General features: G+C 42.3%; 1 protein-coding gene across 1 annotated transcript; it reads right to left on the reverse strand.

Moving 5' to 3' along the window:
• Nucleotides 1-1,130: 1,130 nt before the first annotated feature.
• On the reverse strand, nt 1,131-26,238 carry LOC117388063 (E3 ubiquitin-protein ligase RNF31-like). The gene is made up of 24 exons (XM_033985517.2): nt 26,059-26,238; nt 24,392-24,568; nt 23,703-23,849; nt 23,404-23,559; nt 23,054-23,113; nt 21,007-21,127; nt 16,666-16,827; nt 16,085-16,235; nt 15,787-15,938; nt 14,759-14,907; nt 13,929-14,180; nt 12,755-13,069; nt 10,890-11,072; nt 9,219-9,425; nt 7,889-8,062; nt 7,725-7,823; nt 7,557-7,646; nt 6,242-6,356; nt 5,879-5,991; nt 5,515-5,628; nt 3,068-3,116; nt 2,561-2,651; nt 1,728-1,893; nt 1,131-1,512 (listed from the first exon to the last, which is right to left on the reverse strand). The coding sequence occupies exons 2-24, from the start codon at nt 24,566-24,568 to the stop codon at nt 1,465-1,467; spliced, it is 3,291 nt and encodes a 1,096-aa protein (XP_033841408.1). The 5' UTR covers nt 26,059-26,238; the 3' UTR covers nt 1,131-1,464.
• Nucleotides 26,239-26,719: the final 481 nt, after the last annotated feature.

The raw sequence follows: 26,719 nt of genomic DNA on the forward strand, positions 1-26,719 counted from the left end.
CGAGGGGGCGACAAACACGAGCAGCATCATGGACAGTAAGAGGAGTCAGGAGGAATGTGAGGACTTTTCATGTGGAGTTTTGTAAAGTAGAGCACATCTGCTTTGTATTTATTCACTTACACACGTTTTGGTTTTGGTGAAAAACATGCATCTAACTCTCGGAAGAAGTATGCAGTTTGGTCACAAAGGAACTGTATGTAAGATTAAGATTTTAAGCTTAATAAACACGACTTGTGTGTGTCCCCAGACACGAGGTAAACATGTTCAAACCAAATATAACTTTTACTGATAACAACTGTAACTCTGATTTATTCTTAATCACAAAAACATTGGATATAGTGGTCATGTCCAATCAGAAAGCAGAATGAGCCTCACATGACTCTCATTTGTGTTGCCAGGTTCAAAGCTGAAATCCAGTTGTTTTAAATCTAAAATGCCTCTCTGATCTGAATGGTCCTAAACCCCAGCACCTGCAGCCAATCATGAGTCAGTGCTAGTGCAGCCTCTGCAGCTCAGTGAGTGACTCTGGATGTTCTTTCACATGAGGCCTGTCCATACACTGACAATGACACACACCTGTATGTCATTGTTACATCTCCATGGAGATGTAAGAATGTTCGTTGCAGGTGTAAGCATCAAAGAAGACCAAGAGACTAAAACATAAAGTTAGAAGGGTTTTAATGAATTCCACAGGGTTAAAGTGAAGTGAACAATGAAGCTTTTATAGTGTCTCTCAGTGTATGTGTGTGTGTGTGTGTGGGGGGGGGGGGGGGGGGGGGGGGGGTGTGTGTGTGTGGGGCAGGTCCTCTTCTGGTCTGCATGGTGTTACACATTAAGCTTTTAAATGATATGAAACCCCTGCCCTCAACCTCCCTGAAAATATTGTAATAGACTGAATAAACAAGCAGAGTCCAGGTTCAATTACAGACTTCTATTCTCAAAAAAAACATTCTTCCAACATGATTAAATACAAAACTAACCCATGTAAAGACCAATTTATAGAGTTCAGATTAATATTTTAAATTGTAATTTTATGCATCTTTGATCAATACCAGATGTATCTTCTAGACAATTATTTTAACACTTTCCACCATTTTGAGTTTGTGATCAGTGTGATCAGGTCCATCCTCTCCAAACAAAAGACTAAACCAGGACTAAACCAGGACTAAATAAACTAGATGCATTTTCTTCTAAGGAATAAGTTTAGACCCTTTGGACCTGGTTTCTAATATGGTAATTACACTTGCACTGAAAGTTTTTGAAGTTGTGGTTGAAGAAAGTACTAAACTTAGCTACAAAACTACTAAAAGTAGCTGCAAAATAAATGACATATAAAGACAATTCTGTATTTTTGCTCCTGTCTGCTCCTCCAATTCGTGTGCACACAGAACTGAACTATACCTTAGACATGTTTTAACTAAATGTCTTTAATTAAAAAGCACAGGTGCAGTAGTTCTGTAGATGTTACTGGTTTCGGGGAACTTTGTCTCCAAGAGGAACCTCCATCAGTTTCTGCAAAAAAGAAAAGTATTCATTAGAATCAGAACATTTCGTAGAAAAGAGTCACACACAGTGTTGTATTGTGGTGGAGAAAGGACCAAACTTATTTTTCCCTGGTCCAACTAAAAAGGAGGATTTTTGTGATCTGGTCCCACTGTAGGGGCCTTAGCCAGGACTGAGCCAAGTCTAAACCAGGTCTAAATCAGACCCTATGCTACATCAGATACCTTGAGCAGCCTGGCATTGTAGTTGTTCTCATTCTCGTTGTCCATCTTCTGCACTGCGACCTGATATCTCTGACAGGCGCACAGCAGCTCCTGAGGCTCGTACAGAACCGCAGGGTCCAGGGAGTGCACGTTTATGAGGCTCACCAGGTACTCGCGGTAGTGCTTCCTACGACACACAGGGGGCAGGCACGAGCATCAAAGAGCTATCTTTTTTTCAGACCAAGGTCAAGGTCATATTCAGATTGACTCGGGTGCTCTAAGGTTCATAAAATATTTCAGCTAGTATCTGTACTTTGACCGGATCATGTATTTAACTATGTAGTGTCAGGTGCATATAAATCAGTACTAAGCTAGGACTAAACCAGGTCTAAACCAGAACAAAATCAGTATTAACCTGGGACTAAACCAGGACCAAACGAGGTCTAAACCAGAACTAAATCAGTATTAACCTGGGACTAAACCAGGACTAAACCAGGTCTACACCAGGTCGAAACCAGAACTAAATCAGTACTAAGCTAGGACTAAATCAGATCTACATCAGGTCTAAACCAGGACTACACCAGGACTACACCAGGACTAAAACAGGTCTAAAACAGGTCTAAAACAGGTCTAAAACACAAGTAAACCATGGACTATGGACAGGCTTGACCTGGTTTAAACATGGACTAAACCAGGACTATGAACAGGATTAAACCTGGCCTAAACACGATCTAAACTTGGTGTAAACCCACTCAAAACAAGTCTAAACACGGTCTAAAAACTGACTAAAATCCGGTCTAAAACCCAGTCTAAACCCAGTCTAAACCCAGTCTAAACCTGGTCTTCACACTCACTCGCAAAGCCCGGCCTGGCCTGGTCTGGTCTCTCCTCCACAGGGCTGGTCCTGGTGCCCACTGTCCTTCTGCTCCATCACTCCACAATGAGCTGCTCAAACACAGAGACATCGCAGACATTATAAACGAGCCAATACAAGACACTCAACTGCTCTAAACTCTGCTGCACATTTAGGTCGACAAATGATAAAACCAATGGAAGATCATTTTTGGCCTGTATCAAATCTCCCAAATAGAGGGATACAGGACAGGTAAGGGTGGGTCTTCTATGTCTTATATTCTTTGATTAGTTGAGCAGTTATGCTAGTGTTTTTGAAGAGGTTACTATGAACATAATTTAAAGCATATGCTGTAAATCTTATCTTATACAATGCCCACCAGAAAAAAACACACGTTTTATTTGATCTGAATTATGGCTAGCAGAAACACAAGGCTAGTGTTTAGTGGTTTATTAGACACACTGCAGTATAACAGTATAGAGCAGCTACATGACACAGAAAGATTTACCAGCTGGAGTCTCAGTTGAAGGCTCTGTGTTGAAAGCCACATTGCTCCTCTGTGGGAATAAAACAGAACAGTTGTTGACAAAAGGTTGGCCTTAGGTCTTGGGTTTGACGTCTCAGACTGGGTGGGGCCCTTGTGTATTTACTGAGTTTCATATGGATGTCACAATATCAGACTTTACTTTAAGATTATTGTAGGAAGAAACATCACATTCAAACAGTTTATCTACTTTGGCAGCCCTTTCAACTGACAACAATCACATCTTTGGTTAAATAACGGCACCACTTTCTGAAGATATTGTGGAAAAAATAAAATGTATTTATCCTGGCAAACCATTTCTTTTCTCTGGCTCAGATCTGAACCTCACTATCTTCAAAGGAGTGGTTAGTGTTTTTGAGATGGAGATTTACAGCAGACTGGGGACCAGAGGAGCTCTCACGTCAGTGTTGGAGAAAAGAAATGGTTTGAGAGGGGAGTTAAAGAAGCTGTTTTTGTTAGGAAAGAGAATCCTTCCTTAAACAGGAATGGAGGCCTGAGACATAATCTCTCACCGAGCTACAACTCCATCCTCAGACCCAAAACAAAGAACAATATCAGGGTCATTAAAGGTTGAATAGGGTAGTTTCAGCTGAAACTGGAGACAACAGCTGTTTACAGTTTCAGTGTAGTTAACCCCTCCCTCTAGACAGATTTAAGGCAGTGTCCACCAGCAATCTGACCAGAACTGAAGAAGCGGCTTGGATGAGCAGCGAAATATCTTCACTCCTACAACGATTTGTCCATTTATGATATAACCATAAACAGGTCCACACATCTGCATCAATTTTCTCTTTTTTTTTAGCAAAACACATTTCACGTTAAAGAGAGACTGCAGTTGTTTAAAGCTGTTATGATCGTAAGCATGGATCTATGGTTAGAACAGATAGAAAGTGTAGGAGAGGTAGGAGTTTTTTTTAATTACTTTCTTCAAAGTCAGATGTTTGCATACATTTTGGTGTCATTGCCATTAAACTTTATGACTTAGGTCAAACATTTTGGATACACTTCCACAGGATTTTCACAATAGTTGGCTCAGTTACACCAGTTGTTTCAGGAGGAATGGGCCAAAATTCATGCCAAGTTTGTAAACCTCTTTGCTCACGCAGGCCTTTTCAGGTCTGTTCATACATTTTCAATAGGATTGAGATCAGGGTTTTGTGACTGCCACTCCAAAACATTGACTTTGTTATCCTTAAGCCACTTTGTAACCAGTTTTGTCAGTATGCTTCAGGCCATTGTCCATTGGGAAGACCCATTTGAGCCCAAGCTTTAACTTCCTGACTGATGTCTGATGAGGTGTTGCTTCAGTATTTCATGTTAGACAGTATAAAAAGACACATACACTTTTTTCTCATAGTGCATGTAAACAACTGCTTTCAACTTGAAGGGGATGTCAAGTAATAAAGCTTTTTAGATGCATTATATAATTCATATATCATATCAAAACATAATAATTCATATATCCTTTGAATATTGTCATGTAACCGCCATTTTTATACTGAATGCATATATTCTTTGAATGTTGTATCCTTTTGAAGGTTGTTTAACAAGCACTATTTTATACTAAAGTTTGAGCACGGGTTTGATATACTAACACTGAAACTATTCACTAAAGTTGTATCCTTTTGAGGTATGCCTAACAAGCACTATATCCTAACACTGAAACTATTCACTCATTATAACAGTCCTACTTTAAAGGCAACATTGTGAGATGTGAATTGTGGGAGACAGTGGGTGCTTTCCAGAGACTCCCGTACAGAGATAAGGCTGCCGCAGTAGACTCAAGGCCGGAAAAACAGACCGGTGTGGCTCGGAGAGGTGAACGAGGCCGGAAGGAGGGATTCAAGGCGTCTACCTTCTCAACAATATTTGCATATTCATGTTGCATGTTAAATTTTTTTCTTTGGGGCCAGGGAAAGGCAGACAGACCGCCTGCTGCACATACGAGGGATAGATCATTTGACTCCGGGTACTGTATTAGATTGTAACTGTCAGGGGAATAAACTTTTGAGATTTGAATTGACCGAATCCAGTCGTCATTTTGATAGAACACGCCAAACAAACTGTACATGGTAACTAATATCCATAACACAGATGTTTTAAGTCCAAAAAGCACATTTAAAATGCAAGATTTGGCTAAATGCATTAAAAACCTGCCGGTTTATAACATTTCAGAAACAGATTTTAAATAAAATAAGTCTTGTGATCAGTAGTTACCAAGTAGCTGATAAGCCCTGAGCTTTCAAACTTTTAATCTTCATTTTTTCCAGAAAGTCTATGGGAAAAATTAATGAGAAATTGACTTCTGGAAGAGGATTGGGGCAGTTATTGCTGAGCTCCAAAATGATTCTACAGTGTGCTGATGTCATGTGAAAGCAATACATTTAATTATGTTTTAAAGATGTGTGAACCTTGAGTAGTTCCTGAAGCCGCTGCGGGTCCCAGTCTCGAAGGTAGAAGAGACAATCTCGTGGGTGATGTGCGTGGAGCCCGTTAAGAGTACACACTGCGGTTTTACAGGCCGTCTGTGAAAACATACATGAACTTTAGCACACACATGTACAAAGGAGATATATGAGGCTTTATGTAAGAGAAGAGAGATAAGGAGAGAAGGCAGGAGCAGAGCCAGAGGAGCAGAGCCAGAGGAGCAGAGCCAGAGGAGCAGAGTCAGAGGAGCAGAGCCAGAGGAGCAGAGCCAGAGGAGCAGTGTCAGAGGAGCAGTGTCAGAGGAGCAGAGTCAGAGGAGCAGAGTCAGGGGAGCAGACAGGAGCAGACCTTGTGGAAGGGATTGTTACAGCCACTGCAGAACTCATAGCGACACTGGGAGCAGGTGAAGTGCATGCAGCCGCCTTTGGTCAGAGCGTACTGGAACCGGCAGTTTGGACAAGCTGAAAAACAATGAGAAAGCTGAAATTACACAATAAAACTAAATCAAATGGGAAATATCCACAAAACATGAAGAAATTGCTATGTGAAAATGTACTTTCAGAGACAATAAGTGACATCTTCAGCTTATTCAGACAATGTATTTTTCTTTTCATTGTCAAACTTGATTTTACAAAGTAAAATGCTATTCTCAATACTAGATGTTTCCCCATATAATACCAGGTGGTGTATTGAATATAAAGAGGTACTGACTGATTCCATTGTCCCTCAGATAGCCAGCCAGGCCCTGTTTCTGGTACTCGGGGTCATTATCTCTCTTCCATTGCTGAAACTGTTCACAGGTGACGTCCTGGTGCTGAGGCTCCCACTGAAACAAAGGGTTAAAACATTTGATCATTAGAGAGATGGCAGCTAAAGCCTGACACACACCACAGGATTTTCACATCTTAAAGGTTATTTTAAATGTGTGGCAAAAAGCGCACACCACAGACATGAGAAGAAGCAGTTGAGATTATAGATCTCAGTCATTCAAATCTCAAAGACTGAAGAGACCGTGCACCATACGCCAAAAGTTGTGAACTAACAAGAAAGTGCACTCGGGTCTGCTCTTTCCTCTCTACAGTAAAACGACTCACTTTGACACTCTAAAGTGCCCCAAAGATCAGAGCATTGCACTTCTAGTTTAGATACATGTCAAAACTGTTATTATTTGTGAAATGTGGTGCAATAGTTCAGAAGAAGACTGGTAATAAATAAAAACAGAAAACAGAATCATGTTTACGGTAGCAGCAGCTTCACCCCAATCCTTACTGATGTATGGATGTAAACAGACACACAAGGAACTACTCTCATCATTTTACTTTCAAAAAATACTTCAAACTGCATTCACAGCACTGTTTTTGTGGGTATTGTGGATGAGAATGCTGCAGTTTAACAACTTTACAGTGATGAGTTATGAAGTTGTCTTTAAATTATTTTTGCAATTTCCTGAGTTTGTATCTTGTGCCTCTGTGTCCGTTACTCCATCTGCGCCCGATGCTCTGTTTTATTGGCTGTTGCCGTATATGTTAGAGCAGCTGATTCAAAATCACATAAAGATCCAAAGTTGGGGAGAAGCAGATCGGGTCCCAAATCAGGCAAATGAGCCACAAATGTGTGGTGGGCTTAACATGAACTAAACTGGTACATGGGGAACAAAACGTCTGGAAAATACATTTGACCCTTTTTTTTAGATTTTAGCTACAGTGAAGGAAGCTTAAATTGAGTCTGGACCAAATTTCAGAAGAAAGATGAATTGTCTCTCATTTAGAGCCTTGAGCAGTTGGTACTAAATATTGTTTTAACCTCATTGAAACTGATTCACTCAGTGTTTGAGTGATCTGATACTTCTGTTCCATACAAAAGTGAAATGCTGGGGACTAAACCAACCAGGAATGAGTAATACTACACACACAGACACCAGGATAAACCAGGACTAAACCAGGACTGAAGCAGGACTGAACCAGGACTGAACCAGGACTGAACCAGGACTGAACCAGGACTGAACCAGGACTGAACCAGGACTCACTGGTTTCTTGCACTTGCAGCAGAAGCTCTTGTGGCAGGAGGGACAGGTGACTTTGAGCTGGTCCACGTCGTTTATGAATCCAGACGTGCACTGGAGGAAGAGAGCAAACAGCCAGAATGGGAGGGCATCTGGCACACATGCTGGTTGCTTGGTGAGATAAATACTTACATGGCAGCACCAAAGGAACTTGGGGTCCTTCATCAAGGTGTGCTCCGTTAGCTTTCTATGGAAGAGGTTATATACTTCAGTGGTCAGACACATCCTCAACTGCAAAACACAAAACAAAACAAATCAGACAGGATAACCACTCTGCCACAGTAACACAAAGGTACCTGTATGTCCAGTGTGGAGAAGTAGTTGTCGAGTTGTTCGGGGTCATTGATGTCAGGTTCATTACACACAGGACACACCATGTCCCTGATGTGTTTCTCTGTCACTGAGATAGTGAAGTGCTTCTGAAAACACTCCAGACACAGAGAGCACTGGCACGACGTCAGAGATTTCATCTAAAACAGGAGAAGGAATATGTCAGATGCCCTCATAGATGGACATAGCTAGCCCACTAGCCGCTGCATTTCAAATAGGAAGCAAGCATGGGTGCAATTGGGTTCCATAGACTTTGCCCCTCTCTCTGTAACTGTTTTGGTCAGGTTCATCATTCTGACCTTTAAAATGTTTTAACCAGCTCTACATGATCCGGAGGTTTTGATTTCATCATTTCCCCCATTGTTGCTCTTGTTACAGTTAGCAACAGGTTTGAATGACAGCATGATAAGCTAACCTGGCTGACAAATATTTGAATCTTTTTGGTTGAAGTGTCACAACAGCAGAACAAGCAGAAAAATCAAACTTCAGTTAAAGTTGAGAGAAAAGAACAGAAATCTTCCCTGTCCACGCATGCACAAAACTCCTTCTGCACATTTTTCACAATGAAATAGTCTGTATTTTTGCTAAATTAAATCTGTCTGCGTTGCCATGTTTGTTTTGGTTCATTTGAGCGCTTCACCTTTGCTTCTGCACAAACCTCAATGCTGCTCTGTGATTGTATTGCACGGAAGCTTAACCTTACAGCGGAAGCGTCTCAAGATGGATTCTGGTGAGATTGTGAACTCACAAATATCATGAATATACATCTTGCCGCGCAATGTCCGGCCCCTACCAAACCAAGGGAAGAGGCAAGTACCTTCAACAACCTCGCTCCTCTGGCTTTTTGATTGCTATGCTATGGCAACTGCTCGTCTTGATTGGTGTTATTTGGCTAGAGGTGAACACTATGGGTGACCTCACACTCCCTCAGTCCTATATACTTCTATATTGACCTTATTCCACCCCACTCACTTTTGTAATTCCAGTTAACTGGGAATTCCATTCATTTCAATTGAGAATTTGAGAAAAGTTTTGCTAAAATCTGATATAAAGTATGTTGGTTTGTGTAAAATGTTCCATGTCCATGTGACCAACAAGTCAATAATGCACCAATTCTCTGGAGGCTTTAAAATGGCTCTGTAACTCATACAGAACTTCTGTCAAAATCATGAGCCCAATGCAAAATAATACAACCCAAATGACAGCAGCGGCAACAGAAACTTCCGTAAATAAGGTGAATACAGTCTATGGATGCCCTCCCCGCGTGTCAGATGTGTGTCAGAAGCCCTGCCGGACCTTGCTGTGGGGGAAGTTGCTGTAGCAGACCCCACACTCATTCTGGAGTAGGCGTTTGATGAACTCTCGGTCTGGAGACTCTTTCACCGCCTGAACCACGTCCTCCAGGTTATAGTTCACGTCGGGCTCCTGCAGCAACGAAAGCACCAGCTCACAGCGCCCCCAGCTGGGCAGATCATACAGCGCGAGGAGACGACGGCAGGTCCTCTGTGGAGAGAAAAATGATTCAGAGAGAAATAGACAAAAGTGAGTGTAACTGATAAATGCACATGTACTTGCTCGTTATATACACTGGTGGGTAAAATTAGCACCTTTACATTACTTAGAAAGTGGATATATCATGCTTCATTATTTCCTTTATTGGCTTACCTGATTTTTACCGTCTCAAAAATGTAAAAAACAGAACTATTTCAATGTTAACAGTTTGCAGTGGTTTAAAGTTATTCCTCACTTACCTTATTCTGACTCTAAGCATCTTAATTATTCACCACAATGAGTGCATAAGTGCTTTTTACAGCAACTAGCATGCCAACGCACACTTGATCCTCTTGTATAAGAGTTGCTTATACAATACATGTGTACTGGGGCAAGACACATTTTGTTCAAATACATGGGAAAAAATCTGGTGCAGGGACTTTAAAACTTGGTCTTGTCGCGGCACTGTGTTTCAGAACATCACATAAAAACTATATTTGGAAAACAGTTTAAATGCGAGAGGGTTAGGGCTAGGGTCTATTTAAGCCATCAGATTTGCTATAATGTTGAGGTGAAGGTCAATATGCAGCCAAAAGTAGGTCACGGCTTTGTTTAGTTTATAAAATCTTTAAAATGAATCCACACCTCACAGAACTTGTCATTCCAGTGATAATTCTTTGTATTTGTGTGACATCAGCACATTGTAGAGTCCCTCTATTTAACCTGAGCTGGAGACAGGTCAGAATTCCCAGATGGAGTTTGCTGTGTGTGATTGCAGATTTGTTGACCTGGTTTATGGTCAAATTACTGGACCTATCACATGAAACAAAAATTGGCACAAACTTCAGCATCTCCTCTGTCAGTGTAAATTAACAAAAGTCAAATTATTTTTTCACAGTAGTTTAAGAAAGTGGTGTCATTATTCAATCCCAAAGATGTGATTTGTTGTCAGCAGAGAGGACTTTAAGATTATTATGACGAGTTTGTGGAGCCGATCCCAAACTAATAATGAGAATGTTCAACATTTGTGGAGCAGAAGTTTAGAAATTTCTCTGAAAAACATGAATACAACTTTATTGAAGATTCACTAAGTTTCAGCTTATTATAGGCAACATTTTGAGGACTTTTCACCATACAAAAAATAAGATATAGATGGATATGGATTTTATTTATTTTTTTGCACTGCTGCTGTGGCCGATAAATGTTATTTGCCGATATCGATATTTAGCATCTAAAACCCATAGTGAGGTCCACAAATTTATTTTAAATTAGAAATAGATTAGTATCAAATATCGATATCGACCGATACTGGTAATGGAACCAGTAACATAATAATATATTTTGTTTTGAATTGTGATTCACTATGGCAACGGCCCTAATTATTCATTATTCTGAAACCCACAGATAGACCTCCGTCTGAAGTTATGACGCACACACAGCTGTGTAGACTAATCTAACGTGTCTTTGTGCAGTGACCTGTTTGTCTGGGTCTTTGGGGTCGATGGGCGGCTCACACTGGGTCCAGATGCGCTGGTGGTATGGCTCCAGGAGGGGGCGCTGCAGCAGGGACAGTGCTCCTCTGAGCTCTCCTCCGCTGAGACGCAGCGCCTCCTCACACTTAGACACGTCTCTGAACCCCAGAGACTGCAGCTCTCTCATCTGAAAACAAAGGACAAGCATGCATGTTCTATTAAATAGAGAGGGTCAATAAGACTCTATATCTCTGATCATATTTAGGCTGAGCTCTTCTCTCAAACAGAAAACACTCTGTTCTACATCGTGATGTCATATGATAATACAGGAAGTGCTCCATAGTGTTTTTAGAGTGAAGGTGGAACAGATCAGATTTGACTGTCTGTTTGCAGTCTGTTTACATCTCCAAAGCTCAAACATGTGTGAATGAAACGAAATGTTTTTGAGGAGGTAACAAAGTTCTAACATAGTTTAAAGCTCACAAGAGTCAATTAGACATAATATAGGACTTTTAAAGGTGCACTATAGAACTTTTCAGGCACAGTATATCATCACACATATATCTTGTGTTTGTTGATACTTTGCAGCTGATGTCATCTACATTCCATGGGGATGTGATGCTAACTAAAGGCTCTGCTCTGCTTGAGGCTCTGTTAGACTTCTGAGATTAATTTTAATGCAATCTGACCATAAGAGGCTGATTTAGCTGAACATTACACTCACAAGCTAGCTAACATTAACAAACTGTTCTTTCAGTTACTCGCTCTCACCTTTTTGTTGAAAATCAAACTCCTAAACAGGACCATGAACAGGACCATTTTTCCTGAGTTTTCAGACTATCTTAAAATTAATTTGACAGTGTTTACTAATGTGTGCATTGTGTCTCCATGGTAACTTGTAAACATTCCACCATAGAGACGCATGTAAAACACCCCCCGTGCGTCATGGCAAAGTATCAATGAAATTGCTGTTTTTTTTTTGCTAACAAAATTAAAGTGTCTATGACAGGTATTTATCATTCTATCATTTTGACTTAATCCAGTGTGTTAAAAGCTGTCGTAAATATAAATAATAGTTCTACACCAATCAAGAAGCAATCTGTGAAGAAAAGTTGAAAAACATGTTGAAAATGACATGACGCAGAGAGTTGTATTTTAGAAAGTTCCACACTGAAATCACACTGGGAGAATACTATCCTAAAGCTTGGTGCAATTTGCACAGGAAACAAAAAAAAATACCACCATGGGAAAATAAAGTGTGAAATTTTAAGCAAAATCTTAATTATACTGATCTTATCTGTGTTTTAGTCAAATTTGTAGGCACTTTAAATACCTTGATAAACATTTATAATTACTCACATCGCCTTTCCCCAGATCTGACCTATAACTCACATCACCTGCTTGTATCCCTTATAGAGAGATATAGGCAGGTTTAACGCCATAGTGTGGAACATTCCTAACACAGTAGAAATATAGCTTGCCCTTCATCAGAAAAATTGTATAGTGCACCTTTATAACAGAAACAGAACCGTAAGGTGAGCATTTAGAGTTATGGTGCCATAACTGAGATACTATTATTATTTTTGCAATATTGTTTCTAAATAAAGATTATCATTAGCATTTGAGAGAGGACTGCATTACAGCCATTATTGCATTGTTGATTTGGTTTAAATTAATAAATAAATCTCATAGCCCTAGAGGTGACTGCTTACTATGAAACACCTTTACTAAATTTCTGCATTCTACAGTATCATTGTTCGCCTAATATGCAGAGTTCCTACTGCTTCTCACTACCCATGACTAGGTGAAGATGCAAAAATTTACCCAAAAAATGTTTGTATTTTTTATCTCCAGTTGTGTAATTCTGACCTTGTTTTGCCGGTCCTGCAACAGTTGCCTCACAGCCGCCTCGATGTCGCCCCCTGTTGCCAGCCACGCACGTTTGGCCTCAGCTCTGGACAGTTTCACCCCTGACTTCGCCTCCTCCTCACCCTCCCCTGTGGCTCCAGGTATCCCACGGTCCTTTGTGGTGGTGAGCTGGACAGAGGTTGCCATGGCGCAGATCTCGTCAAGGAGGTGAGGCAGCTCTGAGTTGAGCCAATCACAGGGGTTTATGTTGCTCCCTCCGCACATCTTCAGAGCAGCATAGATCTCCTCTGGACTCACCCCACGCTTCTCCCCCTCCTGTGGGAGAAATCACACATATGACCAATTATATGCACAATCTAAAGACACACTTGCTTGTTATTAATTTACCTGCAGTATGGCATTTAACTCAGCTATCAATCTATAGAGTGTGCAGGTGAGATTTAATGGCATCTCCACAGACACAAGCAGGTTGTGGAGTTTTACATGCCCTACATAGTCTGAGCAGGAACACCTCCCGTTCATTGTTGACATTTCTCTGTGGTTATGTCATCCAAGTGTTACAGAGTTTACCCTTCTTTAACATGATCAGTTTCTTCACACAGAAGCGCTCTGCTGCACTTCTCATTTTATCTCAGCCAGCTCATCTCCAGGCAGTCTTTCTTAGCTCCTATTTAAACCTTCGTGTGTGTGGAAGCATAGTCAGATTTGAATGGCTGATACTAACAGTGCAGTGTTGAAAATTAAAGTCACAGGGTCCCAGACTGATGATAAATCAACCTCTCCTGCCTCAGACATCCAGAGTCTGAGTCACAAAAGTTACATACATACCGTTAAGTTTAAAAATACAAGAAATACAAACAGGTAAATTCATTTTCATACAATAAACATGTCAACTATTCACATTAATTCCAACTAGAAGTGAGCAATAGATTTTCTCAGATATTATTGAAGTTATTTTTAATACTAATGATTATCTCTTAGCATTTAATTAGTGTTATACAGCTCTTTCCAGATGCTCAAAGTTTCCCAGTATTCCCAGTGGTCTCCCATCCCATCTAACCAGGCCCAGCTCTACTTAGCTTCAGAGATCTGACAAGGAGGTTTGGTAAAAACAAAGAGAATGATGAGAATGTACACTTTCATCAGCATCTCCCACTCCCTGATCTGCACTCACCCTGATGTGGTTGATGAGGTTGAGCCCGTCTTCCATCAGGGCCTTCTGTCTCTGGTTCTCCGTGCCCAGGCTGAGTGCTGGTTTTGGGGCGATGGGAGGAGGAGGGGTTTTACCCCCCTGAGCTAGAGTAGAAGCTGTGTGCAGAGCCGCGGGCAGAGAAACAGTGCCCCCTGTATCTTTACATGAGAGACTGCACATTTCACAGATGGGGGTGGGCTTGGTGTTGACGAAGGTGCAAAATTGGCACATCCACTGTCAAAACAACAGCAAAACACAGCATTAATTTCATAAATATTTTATGAAAGAGTGCAGTTTATTACTAAAGATGTATGATTTTTAGTGTCTTAAAAACGTGAAAACCAGAACTAGTTCATTTTATTTCATGTTTGCAGTGGTCCAAAGTTATTCCTCACTTACCTTATTCATCCTGAACGTCCTAATTATTCACCACAATGAGTTTATAAGCCCTTTTCAAACCCTCAAGAAGTCCTTATACAACATATCTGTACTGGGGCAAGGCACATTTTGCTCAAATACATAACAAAAGACAGGTACAGGCCTTTTAATAAATAGCTGAAGCTTATAAGTTTAAGGTAACTCACTGACCTCTCAAATTTTAATGCTCCTGAGTAGGAGCAGAGGACAAAACTAACTAAAAACTAATACAAGAATCTCATGCATTTCAGTACAGTTTGTAGAGATTTAAATTTAAGTTAGAAAATTTGACTAAGTAAAAAATCTAGCTTTTGAAAAACAAAAAAATTCTCAAATTTGACACATTTAACATCATCTAAACAATCATTTGCGTTATAAACATATCAGACCCAGACCTTGGAGACAGGGAGGGCAAGAGACTCGGGACCGGTGAGAGTTTTGGCCGGAGCTGCAGGAGGTCGAGTGGCCAGACGGGGGCGCTCACACACTTGACAGAGCACACTGCTGCCCTGGTTCAGCACAGTGCAACTCTTACACTGCCACTCTATGGGACGGAGGGGAGAATGTTAGACAAACTGATGTGTGATTATGCTGTTAACTGTGACACAAGACATAAAATGAGTTATTATACGGTTTGCATCTGACTCTCATAAATGTGTAGGTAGTTATGAGCAAAATATACTTTAAAACAACTGTAGCCTGCACTTTTATTATTTTAAAAGCGGTATTACAATTGCACCTGAACCTGGTTTGCCAATGCCTTAAAGGTGCACTGTGTAACTTTCTGGTGGAGGTCCAATTTTACTGTTCAGCCAGAAATGTCCTACCCTATGGTATGTATCTTGCATTTAGTCAATTACAGGTGTTTTTATTACTCAAAAAAAACCTTGAGAAACATGCATTCTGATGTGTAACTTGGCCTGTTGGTCTTAACTGATTGTCCTCATAAAAGATAGACAAGTTTAATGTCATACTGTGGAAGATCCAAAGGGAGCAATAACATCTCCATAGTGACGAGTAGGTGGCAAACCCTAGACCAGAAATGTTGCATATTGCATCTTTAACTTGCAGAGAGAGGATACAAGTTTTTCCTCATTGTCAGTATATGGACAGGTCTCATGTGAAAACTCTGCACTAGCACTAGTTAATGATTGGCTGCAGGTGCTGGGGTTTAGGTAGTGACCATTCAGATCAGAGAGGCATTTTAGGTTTTGTGTTGTCAGCACTGAAACTGACAACACAAATGATACGACTCACGTGAGGCTCATTCTGCTTTGTGATTGGATAATTATCAGTAAAAGCTATATTTGATTTGAACACGTTACCTCTTATCTGGAGACACAGTGAGGTCAAGTTTATCAAATTTAAACATTTATCAAAATCTTATATGCAGTTTGTTTAAAGTAATAGTTGATTCTCACACCTGCATTGGGAGACTGGGGCGTGGCCAGTGGGGGGTCCTGGTTGGGGACGGGGCCTGTGGAGAGGCGTGGGCGGTCACAGGTAGAGCAGAGAATGGCCCTGACCTCATTCACTGTGGTACAGTGGCTGCACTCCCACGAGGAGAGAGAGGGTCTGAGAGATCACAACACATACAGAATTATTACATGGACAGAACACACACACTTTGTAAAATGTGAATGTTGTTCTTTTGCACACAAGTGACCACAAGGGGAATTCTTTAACCAGCCCTTGTACAGAACTTGTGTGATGTTCCTTACCTGGAGGGTTTGGCTGCAGACAGCAGGGTGCGGTTGTGACCCACTCGGTCTGGGTGGGAGTGGAACAGACGATCACAGTTCTGACAGAGTTTCTGATGACATGAGGAGCAGAGCGCGTGGACAGGAGAGACTCCACAGATGCAACACAGGTCTGAGACCAAACATACACTTTACAAGGAATTCTAATTGTACTAAAAACACAACTTTGATCAGTGTAACTAATCCCAGGAGCAGCAATTATTCAGGCATACACTCTTTTAGAACTAAATGTCCCTCTGTCTTCATGGGGTCTTATTCTGTGTAAAAGCTGCTAGTCCTAATTTAGACCTCTACAAACATGTTCTGAAAAGTCCCTGTGTGTCAGATGCCCTCCCTGTGTCTCCATGGGGTCATATTCTGTGTAAAAGCTGCAAACCCTGTAGTTTTGATTTCTACAAACATGTTCTGAAATGCATGGGATTCTCTTGTTATTGTATTAGTTTATCAGGTGTGCACATGTTTAAATGTGCACAGTGGGCTTAATCTTGGTTTTAAAACATAAATTGTAAATCTAATAAAAAATAAATTTGAATAGGTGAAACCTGGTTTGGGTTTGTGCAGTGGCTCCCTCTTGTGGGAAGCGCGGGCGGGGTGGCGGTGGTACAGGTCGTCACAGGCGTCACAGAAGCTTTGGTCATTACAGGACGGACACATGAACATGGAAGAGCTGCCACAGAGACTGCAGTCTGACACCAAAGGGGGCGCTACAGAGCAGACAACAAAAACACACAAAAAAACAGTGAGTTACAGGTTATATCCAAAACAAGTAAGTGAATAACTAAGTACAGGTAAGTGAAAGCAACATTAAGTAATCATATTAACTAGACTAAAATGACCACTGAAACATACAATTAAATATCCAAGGATAAGACATACGTAAATAAATGTAATAAATTTAGGCCTAGACCTGGTTAACTGTCCACAATTTTGGCCTTGACTTGTGGTACATGTTTTCAAATCCAACAATAATCTTGATTTAGTCTCGTAAGGTCAATTTGAGACAGTTTCAGTCATTCTTCCGTTTGGATTTAGCTGGTTTAGTCCTAGTTTATTCACATCTTAATCCTGGTTTAGACCCAGTGTAAACCTATCTTAGTCCTGGTTTAGTCCTGGTTTAGTCCTGGTTTAGTCCTGGTTTAGTCCTGGTTTAGTCCTGGTTTAGTCCTGGTCTAGTCTCACTGGTCTAGTCTCACTGATCTAGTCTCACTGGTCTAGTCTCACTGGTCTAGTCTCACTGGTCTAGTCCTCCAGGTTTAGTCCTCCAGGTTTAGTCCTCCAGGTTTAGTCCCCCTGGCTCGGTCCTGGCTCGGTCCTGGCTTAGTCTTGCCTGACCAACCAGTCCCTTGTACATTCTGATCAAATCAAGAAGGATCTGGAACCGGACAAGAGGATGAAAAACCTCCGTCCGATTTTTTGACGGTCCAAACACAGCTGCTCATTTGTATCACATGTCTCTCAAATGCAGTAAATCATCCACTGTGTTCAAAATTCTGTGGCTATTATTGCAATTGTACATCACCGCAGTTACATTTTTTGAAATTTTGATTTTTAAATAAAAACATCCACTCAAGAAAGTGTCAACAATTTACAGTGTGTTGCTCGGGTCCTGACTAGAACCAGGAAGTACTTCATACACGCGCCCTGTGCTCAGGTCTGTGTACTGGCTCCTGTGGCTCCTGTGGAGTGAGCAAACCACCTTTTTCCGGTAGAGAACCATGGCCTCGGATTTGGAGGAGCTGATTCTCATCCCAGCCGTTTCACACTCGGCTGCAAACCGCCCCAGTGCCTGCTGCAGGTCCTGGCTCGAAGAAGCCATCAGGACAACATCATCTGCAAACAGCAGAGATGAAATCCTATGGTTCCCAAACCAGGCCCCCTCCGGCCCCTGGCTGCGCCTAGAAATTCTGTCCATAAATATAATGAACAGAACTGGTGACAAAGGGCAGCCCTGGCGGAGTCCAACATGCACCGGGAACAGGTCTGACTTACTGCCGGCAATGCGAACACAGCTCCTGCTCCGGTCATACAGGGACCGGACAGCCCTTAGCAAAGAGCCCCGGACCCCATACTCCCAGAGCACCCCCCAAAGGACACCACGAGGGACACGGTCGAATGCCTTCTCCAGATCCACAAAACACATGTGGACTGGTTGGGCATACTCCCATGAACCCTCGAGGACCCGATGGAGAGTATAGAGCTGGTCCAGTGTTCCACGACCAGGACGAAAACCACACTGCTCCTCCTGAATCCGAGGTTCGACTATCGGTCGGATTCTCCTCTCCAGTACCCTGGAATAGACCTTACCGGGAAGGCTGAGGAGTGTGATTCCCCTGTAATTGGAACACACCCTCCGGTCCCCCTTCTTATACAGAGGGACCACCACCCCGGTCTGCCATTCCACAGGTACTGTCCCCGACCGCCACACGATGTTGCAGAGACGTGTCAGCCAAGACAGCCCCACAACATCCAGAGACTTGAGGTACTCAGGACGGATCTCGTCCACCCCCGGAGCCTTGCCACCGAGGAGCTTGCCAACCACCTCAGTGACTTCAGCCAGGGTGATGGACGAGTCCGCCTCTGGGTCCCCAGTTTCTGCTTCCTCCTCGGAAGACGTGACAGTGGGATTGAGGAGATCCTCAAAGTATTCCTTCCACCGCCCGACAACATCCCCAGTCGAGGTCAGCAGCTCTCCACCCGCACTGTAAACAGTGTTGGTGAAGCACCGCTTCCCCCTCCTGAGGCGTCGGACGGTTTGCCAGAATCTCTTTGAGGCCGTCCGATAGTCCTTCTCCATGGCCTCCCCGAACTCCTCCCAACCCCGAGTTTTTGCTTCTGTGACTGCCCGAGCCGCGGCACGCTTGGCCCGCCGGTACTCATCAGCTGCCTCAGGAGTCCCACGAGCCAACAAGGCTCGATAGGACTCCTTCTTCAGCTTGACGGCATCCCTTACTTCCGGTGTCCACCACCGGGTTCGGGGATTGCCGCCGCGACAAGCACCACAGACCTTACGACCACAGCTACGAGCAGCCGCATCGACAATAGAGGTGGAGAACATGGCCCACTCGGAGTCCATGTCTCCAACCTCCCCCGGGATCAGGGAGAAGCTCTCCCGGAGGTGGGAGTTGAAGACCCCCCTGACAGAGGGCTCCGCCAGACGTTCCCAGCAGACCCTCACAATGCGCTTGGGCCTGCCAGGTCTGTCCGGCTTCCTCCTCCGCCAGCGGATCCAACTCACCACCAGGTGGTGATCAGTTGACAGCTCAGCCCCTCTCTTCACCCGAGTGTCCAAGACACGCGGTCGGAGGTCAGATGACACGACAACAAAGTCGATCATCGACCTCCGACCTCCGACCTAGAGTGTCCTGGTGCCACGTGCACCGATGGACACCCTTGTGCTCGAACATGGTGTTTGTTATGGACAAGCTGTGACTAGCACAGAAGTCCAATAACAAAACACCGCTCGGGTTCAGATCGGGGAGACCGTTCTTCCCAATCACGCCCCTTCAAGTGTCACTGTCGTTACCCACATGGGCGTTGAAGTCCCCCAGGAGAACAACGGAGTCCCCGGTTGGTGCACTGTCTAGTACCCCTCCCAGGGACTCCAAGAAGGCCGGGTACTCTGCACTGCTGTTTGGCCCGTAGGCCGACACAACAGTGAGAGACCTGTCCCCGACCCGAAGGCGCAGGGACGCGACCCTCTCGTTCACCGGAGTGTACCCCAACATGCAGCGGCTGAGCTGTGGGGCAATGAGCAAGCCCACACCAGCTCGCCGCCACTCCCCGCGGGCAACGCCAGAGAAATGGAGAGTCCAACCCCTCTCGAGAAGTTGGGTTCCAGAGCCCAAGCTGTGCGTGGAGGTGAGGCCGACTATATCTAGTCGGTAACGCTCAACCTCCCGCACAAGCTCAGGCTCCTTCCCCCCCAGCGAGGTGACATTCCATGTCCCCAGAGCTAGTCTCCATGTCCGGAGATCCGGTCGTCGAGGTCCCCGCCTTCGACTGCCGCCCGGATCTCTCTGCACCCACCCCCATTGTGCATATGACTGAAATTTATTCTGCACTCTTCTGTTTTAATGGTAATTTTATGATGATAATTTGCTATTATTTATGTTTTGATTTGTGTGATTTTAATGTCCTTCTTATTCTGTAAGGTACAGTAACAGTAACACTTTGAATTACTTTGTGTACAAATTGTGCTATACAAATAAACTTGCCTTGCCTTGCCTTGCCTGTCAATATGTGACAAAAAAGGGACTGGGGAAAATTTTTTAGCAAAAATTAATGCAATTTCTGCATTCTAGAGGATTTTAGAGGTCAATTAACTAATACTTTGTAGTGCAAATATGGTTAAGTAAATAAAAAATACCACTTTTGTAACAGTTTGGGCTCTACAAGATTTGATTGAATGCCCTACTTCGAGATCAAAACTGCGAATTTGACCAAAAGGTGATAAGTTTGTAGCCTTGAATAATAATAATAAAATATTAGGTCCTACTTAGACAAAAAATATAATTTTATTGTAAATTGTTTTATATAATAAATGCAGAGGAGAGGGTCAGCATAAATAATAATGCTGTGTTTATTGTTGTTTATTTAAATCTATATTTTTCCAACATTACCTCCCGGTTATCGCGTCCAGCAGTTGTTATTTTTTTCCCGGTCATTTGCTTTTCGAAACAGCTAAAAGCCGGCATATGCCAGCTAATGTAACCTCAGGAACTATCTTGATGTACTCCTGTTTTAGTCCTACTGTAGACCTAACTTAGTCCTAATATAGTCCCGGTTTAGTCCTAATATAGTTCTGGTTTAGTCCTAATGTAGTCCCGGTTTAGTCCTAATGTAGTCCCGGCTTAGTCCTAATGTAGTCCCGGCTTAGTCCAGACCTTTGCTGTGATTTGGGAGAGTATTGATCCTTGGAGCAGGTTTTGGAGGGACTTTTGGAGATGGTTTAGCTTCAGGTTGAGGTTCTTCTCTTATAGGAATGGCATCATTCTCCATCTTCTCCTGAGAATCATAATCAAATTAACACAGTTAGGAATAATTCAGTTCAGTGCCAATTAAAGCTATGCAACTGTCTGGTGCCTTGTCTCCACAGAAATGTATTGCTTTGTTAGGAATGTTACACAAAGTATGGGTGTCCCTCCAACAGAAAAATTACAGAGAAAAACTACAGACTTGACCTTCAATTCTGTGTATTGTGCTGTCTGGTTTAAGTTTGGGTTGAGTTCTTATTTAGTCCTAGCTTAGACCTAATTTAGATTGGGTTTAGATCGGGTTTAGATCTAGTTTAGGCCTAGTTTAGGCCTGGTTTGGACCGGGTTTGGACCGGGTTTGGACCCGGTTTGGACCCGGTTTGGACCCGGTTTGGACCTTTACCTATTGTCAAATATTATGTCAGATGCCCTCCCATCCTCTATCCCTGTGTCAGATACCCAACCATCCTTCACTTTCCCTGTGTGTCAGATGCCCTACCATCCTCATCTTTTTTCCCTGTGTTACTTCCTGCTTTCTCTTCTCCATGTGCTCTCTCAGTATGGCCTCCGCTTTGACGCGGAGAAATTTCTGAGACAGAGGTACACATAAACAAGCCATGAGTGAACCTCATTTCAATCTAGTTTTAGTCCCGGTTCAGTTCCTGGTTTGAGCTCAGTCTGGGTTTGGACTCTGTACTTACATTTTTAAACACACGCACAAATAAACAGCAAATTACTGGCAGGGTCCAGACAGACCTGCTTTTTCTATAGAAGCAGATGTTAAAATAATGGGATACTTATTCATAAGTTTGCTTCTTTTTTCACATTTAACAAAACCAATGTGAAAGTTGCACTGGCCTTTAGTTTGCCCCACCCCCATCAGCTCTGTCCAATGTGTCATACATGTGCATTTGTTTATTTTTTAAGTGCACGTTTGATCTAGATCAAACGAGTGGACTATCACACTTTTCTGGTCTGAATATACCCTTAGTTTAGTTCTGGTTTAGTGTTGGTTCGGGTCTTGGTTCGGGTCCTGGTTGGGGTCCTGGTTCGGGTCCTGGTTGGGGTCCTGGTTCGGGTCCTGGTTCGGGTCCTGGTTCGGGTCCTGGTTCGGGTCCTGGTTCGGGTCCTGGTTCGGGTCCTGGTTCGGGTCCTGGTTCAGTCTACTTTTGTTTTCACAGTTATGTTTCAGTCTGGGTTTCGTCCCTATTATTAGTACATTTGTAATCAACCTTAGGTAGTTTTTACACATGTTAGTGGCTCTGTGGAGCAACCCCAGTGTGCACTAGATTTAGTTGTTTGCTTCTCTTTTTGGTTGTTCTTGTTCACATACACTAAGCATCATTCACCCCAAACACGCACCACGAGCTCACTTCCCTGGTGCTGTACATGGTGATCTTTTGTTTCACCTGTGGCTAAATACACAGTGAGGTCTGCTGGTGACGGAGGAGAAAAAGCTTTTTGAACGCACAAAGGGCACACTCAGGCTCGCCTGCGCAGGCAGCGGCAGGAGAAGACTGTTGCTGATAATAAGTTGATTCAAATTCTTTAGTCAGCCAAACATGTCAAACAGAAGCTTTATGGTGCCCATTAATACAAATATATGTGATCTGAGCACTTTTTTGCCCAATTCCAAGCACTTTTACTGTCACAGCCTTGGCCCGTGGTCAACCGCATTCACCCCACACTCGCCCGGCAGCAGTGAGTAGAGCCGCTCTGTGACCTCCTGTTTGAAGTGCTCTTGGACTAGCCGTTTGCTGCGATCCAGAGAGTGACTGTCGGTCCAAGCACCATTCTCAGAGCAAATGCTCTTTTACATCACCCTAACTAGAGGCAGTGTGAAAACGACTTTAGTCTCAATACTGACCAGTTTACTGTTACAGTTATTTTACATTTCTTAGCTACAACTTCCTACTAAACTAACAAAAATACAATAATACACAAATTAAGCACAGACCTGGTCCTGGACAATATATGGGATGATGTCTTTAAATTGCTCTGGGTGAGGATGAACACCCTGAGGGAAAAAAAACGCAAAAAATACTTACATATGCATATGACAAGTTTTCATGTTTTTCTAATTCTGACTTGATTTGGTGGATAGTTCCTGTGCTAAATATTTACCATAGTTTTACATCAGTTAAGTGTCAGTTTGTGGAAAAAGGTTCAAAAGTCCTAGTGTGAGAGCGGCCTGTATTTTAGGGAGATGTGTCAGATGGACTTTAAATGAATACTTTATGAAGCAAATATTTCCATGTTAATAAAATTGTTTCATATTTGTAGTTATGCTAATTAGTGCAGTCAAACCTTGAGGAGAAGGTCAACCTCGGCACGAAGGGTCATGACCTCCACCGTTACCTCGACGACCTTCTTCAAATCCGGCTCGGTGACATCATCAGGGAAACTCAGCCCATCGATCTGCTGATTGGTGTAACCGTAGAGAAACAACACTGACCGACCGCCCTGGACAAAATATACAGCATATGATTAACATGTGTCACTATGGTTTGGCCCAGGTTTAGTTCATGTTTGTCTAGTCCCGGTCTAGTCCTCGGTTGGTTCAGTCCCCATTTCAGTCCCCAGTTCAGTGCTGGTTTCCTCCTCACCTCGATGGCGTCCACAGTGGTTCTGAACACAGGGTTGTTGTGTTTGACAGTCCTCCAGTACTTGGGGCGTGTGGGGCTGGTCAGGTTACAGCCGTACTTCTCCAGAATCCCCAGGGCCTTGGACAGTCTCACCAGGGCCTCCAGCATCTACCACAGCCACAACTCAAGGACCAGTCTAATGTAACACTTTATAACAACAGATGAAATATACTGCTTTCCCTATTGCCAAATATAGATACTGTTCAAACTGCTGTGTGTGCCCTCCCTGTACGCCAGATGCCCTCCCTGTACATCAGATGCTCTCCCTGTACATTAGTTGCCCTCCTGTACTTCAGATGCCCTCCCTGTACTTCAGATGCCCTACGTCAGATGCCCTACGTCAGATGCCCTCCCTGTACGTCAGCTGCCCTCCCTGTACATCAGATGCTCTCCCTGTACATTAGTTGCCCTCCTGTACTTCAGATGCCCTCCCTATACATCAGATGCCCTACGTCAGTTGCCCTCCCTGTACGTCAGATGCCCTACGTCAGTTGCCCTCCCTGTACGTCAGATGCCCTACGTCAGTTGCCCTCCCTGTACGTCACATGCCCTCCGTGTACGTTAGTTGCCCTCCGTGTACGTCAGATGCCCTCCCTGTACGTCAGATGCCCTCCCTGTACTTCAGATGCCCTCCCGTGCTCCTGTGTTACCTCCTGCCTGCTCTTCCCTGCGGTGTTCTCTCTCAGTATGGTCTCTGCTCTGATGTGGAGGTACTTCTGTGACAGCAGCACAGGCATACGAGCCAGGTGTTGCACATCGGCCTTGGCCTCCTGTGCCTGCCCAGCGATCGACAGGAGTGCCTGGGCCCTCCTCCGCGTCTCCTCCATCTACAGAGAAGATAACAATGCAATGAAATGTGTATTAGTCAACTAATCATTTATTTCACTAAGGATTTCTATGCGACAGTACAAAGTGTGTGCAGTGAGTGAGAGAGAGCGTTAGTTGAAGATTTAGTATTTTTTTTGTATTCATTTACTTTTTCCTTTTAGATGCCATGACAAGACTTTGGTTCTGTCATAATTCAAAGAACTAAGATTTAAAAGTGCTCAGTAAGTTATTTTTTCAGCACTAAAATGGAGCAAAGGATCATTGTCTATGTAGTTTTGTATTTTATGTTTTTATTGCTGCACCATAACAATGTATTTAAGACGGCTTGTGATTTGATATGTTGTGACAGCTCATGATATTATTGTGAGACTTTTGAAGATACGATATCATGATATTTGGGTTATTGTTACACTTCTCGTCAAAAGTCAGATTAAACTCATGAATACATAGTTTCCTAAGGGACTAGTAGTAGTACCCACACCACTTTTCTTTTATGACCCCTATATATCTTTTGCTTTGTAATTTTGAATATATTTTAAATAAATAAATGCATTCACTCTATATTCAATAGCTGATAATTGTGAAGACCCTTTACGCTCTAGGTTGGAAGGTGACAGCCAAGACTTTGCACGTACTATAAAGTTGGTGGGTAGGTCAGAGTACTCAGTTGCATTTAAATGAGTAACTTTTTAAAGAAATTGTACTTTTCAGAGTACTTTTCTTGCAGCATACTTTTACTCCTGCATAATATTTTTTATTGAAGTCACAGTACTCTTACTTGAGTAGAAGTTGTGTTCCTCTTCCCTCTGTGAGTGAGTCTAAAGTGATTTGAACTTTATGTAACAATATGAAATGATCTGAACATTTGTGTTTCTTGCAGTTCCTTCAGATGTCATTTAGTCTGGCTCATTTTTGTGTCAGGAAAAAACACGATTTTGTGCACTTTAAATAATAAATCAGACAGTTACTTTTTAGGTTACTCTTACTTGCGTAGTAGTTTTCCCAAATACTTTTTTACTCTTACTCCAGTAATTTCTTAGATCATTACTGTGTACTTGTACTTGAGTAATATTATTTTAGGAGCGTTACTGTTACTTGAGTGACTCTACCACCTCTGCTGGCTCTGATGTTAAATGAACAGTGATATAGAGATATAATTACACTTTTTATTTGATAACTGTAGATATAGGTCTACAATGATCAGCATCGGTAACATGGACTGTCTCATCTATGCTTCTAATGATAACACTGATTTAAACCAGAATATACAACACAACTACTTATTACATTTATCCCAAAAAGTAAGTTGTAATATAATGTTTGGATTCATGTTACATTTCCTACTGTAATATAACAGGTAATAAATAGATCGTAGTCATGATTTCTTTCTTTTAAACATTAATTTTAAGTTCGTCAGCGAGCCCCAAGTGACAAAGTTCAAATTGAAACGAAAACAAATTGTAGACTAGAATTCACCATATTTACTCACCGTTCTCAGGATTTAAGCTGTTTCCTGCTGTGTTTTACTACTCATGACACTTAAACGCCTTGTTTAGATTTGTTTTTAAATTTAGAGCATAAATATCGTGTTTTTGTGTCAGTTTTGGGCTCAGAGCTGTCAGTTAAGACTTCTACCGTTGACTTCCGGGGATCTCCGCTAAACCGGAACACAGCGGGGAGAAGATTTTCACAATAAAAGCATAACTCTGATGAAAAATTAATACAAAATAAAATGCAAGTCTGGGGATTGATAAAGAAGAAATAAAAAGATGTAGTCAAAATAAACGAATAAATACTGAATATTTATAGAGCAGATACATTCAGTTTTACCACAATAAGAGCATTTCACAATATAAACCATTAAATAAAGCAGAACATAGTATAAATATGTGTTCCAGATGCCCTCCGTGTCAGATAGTATGAATGAATGAATGAATAAATAAATAAATAAATGAATTAATTAATAGAAAACAGGAAAATTAAGTAGCTATCTAAAAATGATTACATACCATTGTTTAGATCTTTTGTAAGTCGCTTTTTAAAAATATACAATTTATTAATAAAATAATAATAATTTGGTGCTCCCGCTTTAATTTTCTATGAGTTTAACTTTGAAATGAAGAAAACTTTTAGAGGGAAAGATGAAGTGA

The sequence above is a fragment of the Periophthalmus magnuspinnatus genome, chromosome 20 (assembly GCF_009829125.3).
Source record: "Periophthalmus magnuspinnatus isolate fPerMag1 chromosome 20, fPerMag1.2.pri, whole genome shotgun sequence".
NCBI classification, from domain to species: Eukaryota; Metazoa; Chordata; class Actinopteri; order Gobiiformes; family Gobiidae; genus Periophthalmus; species Periophthalmus magnuspinnatus.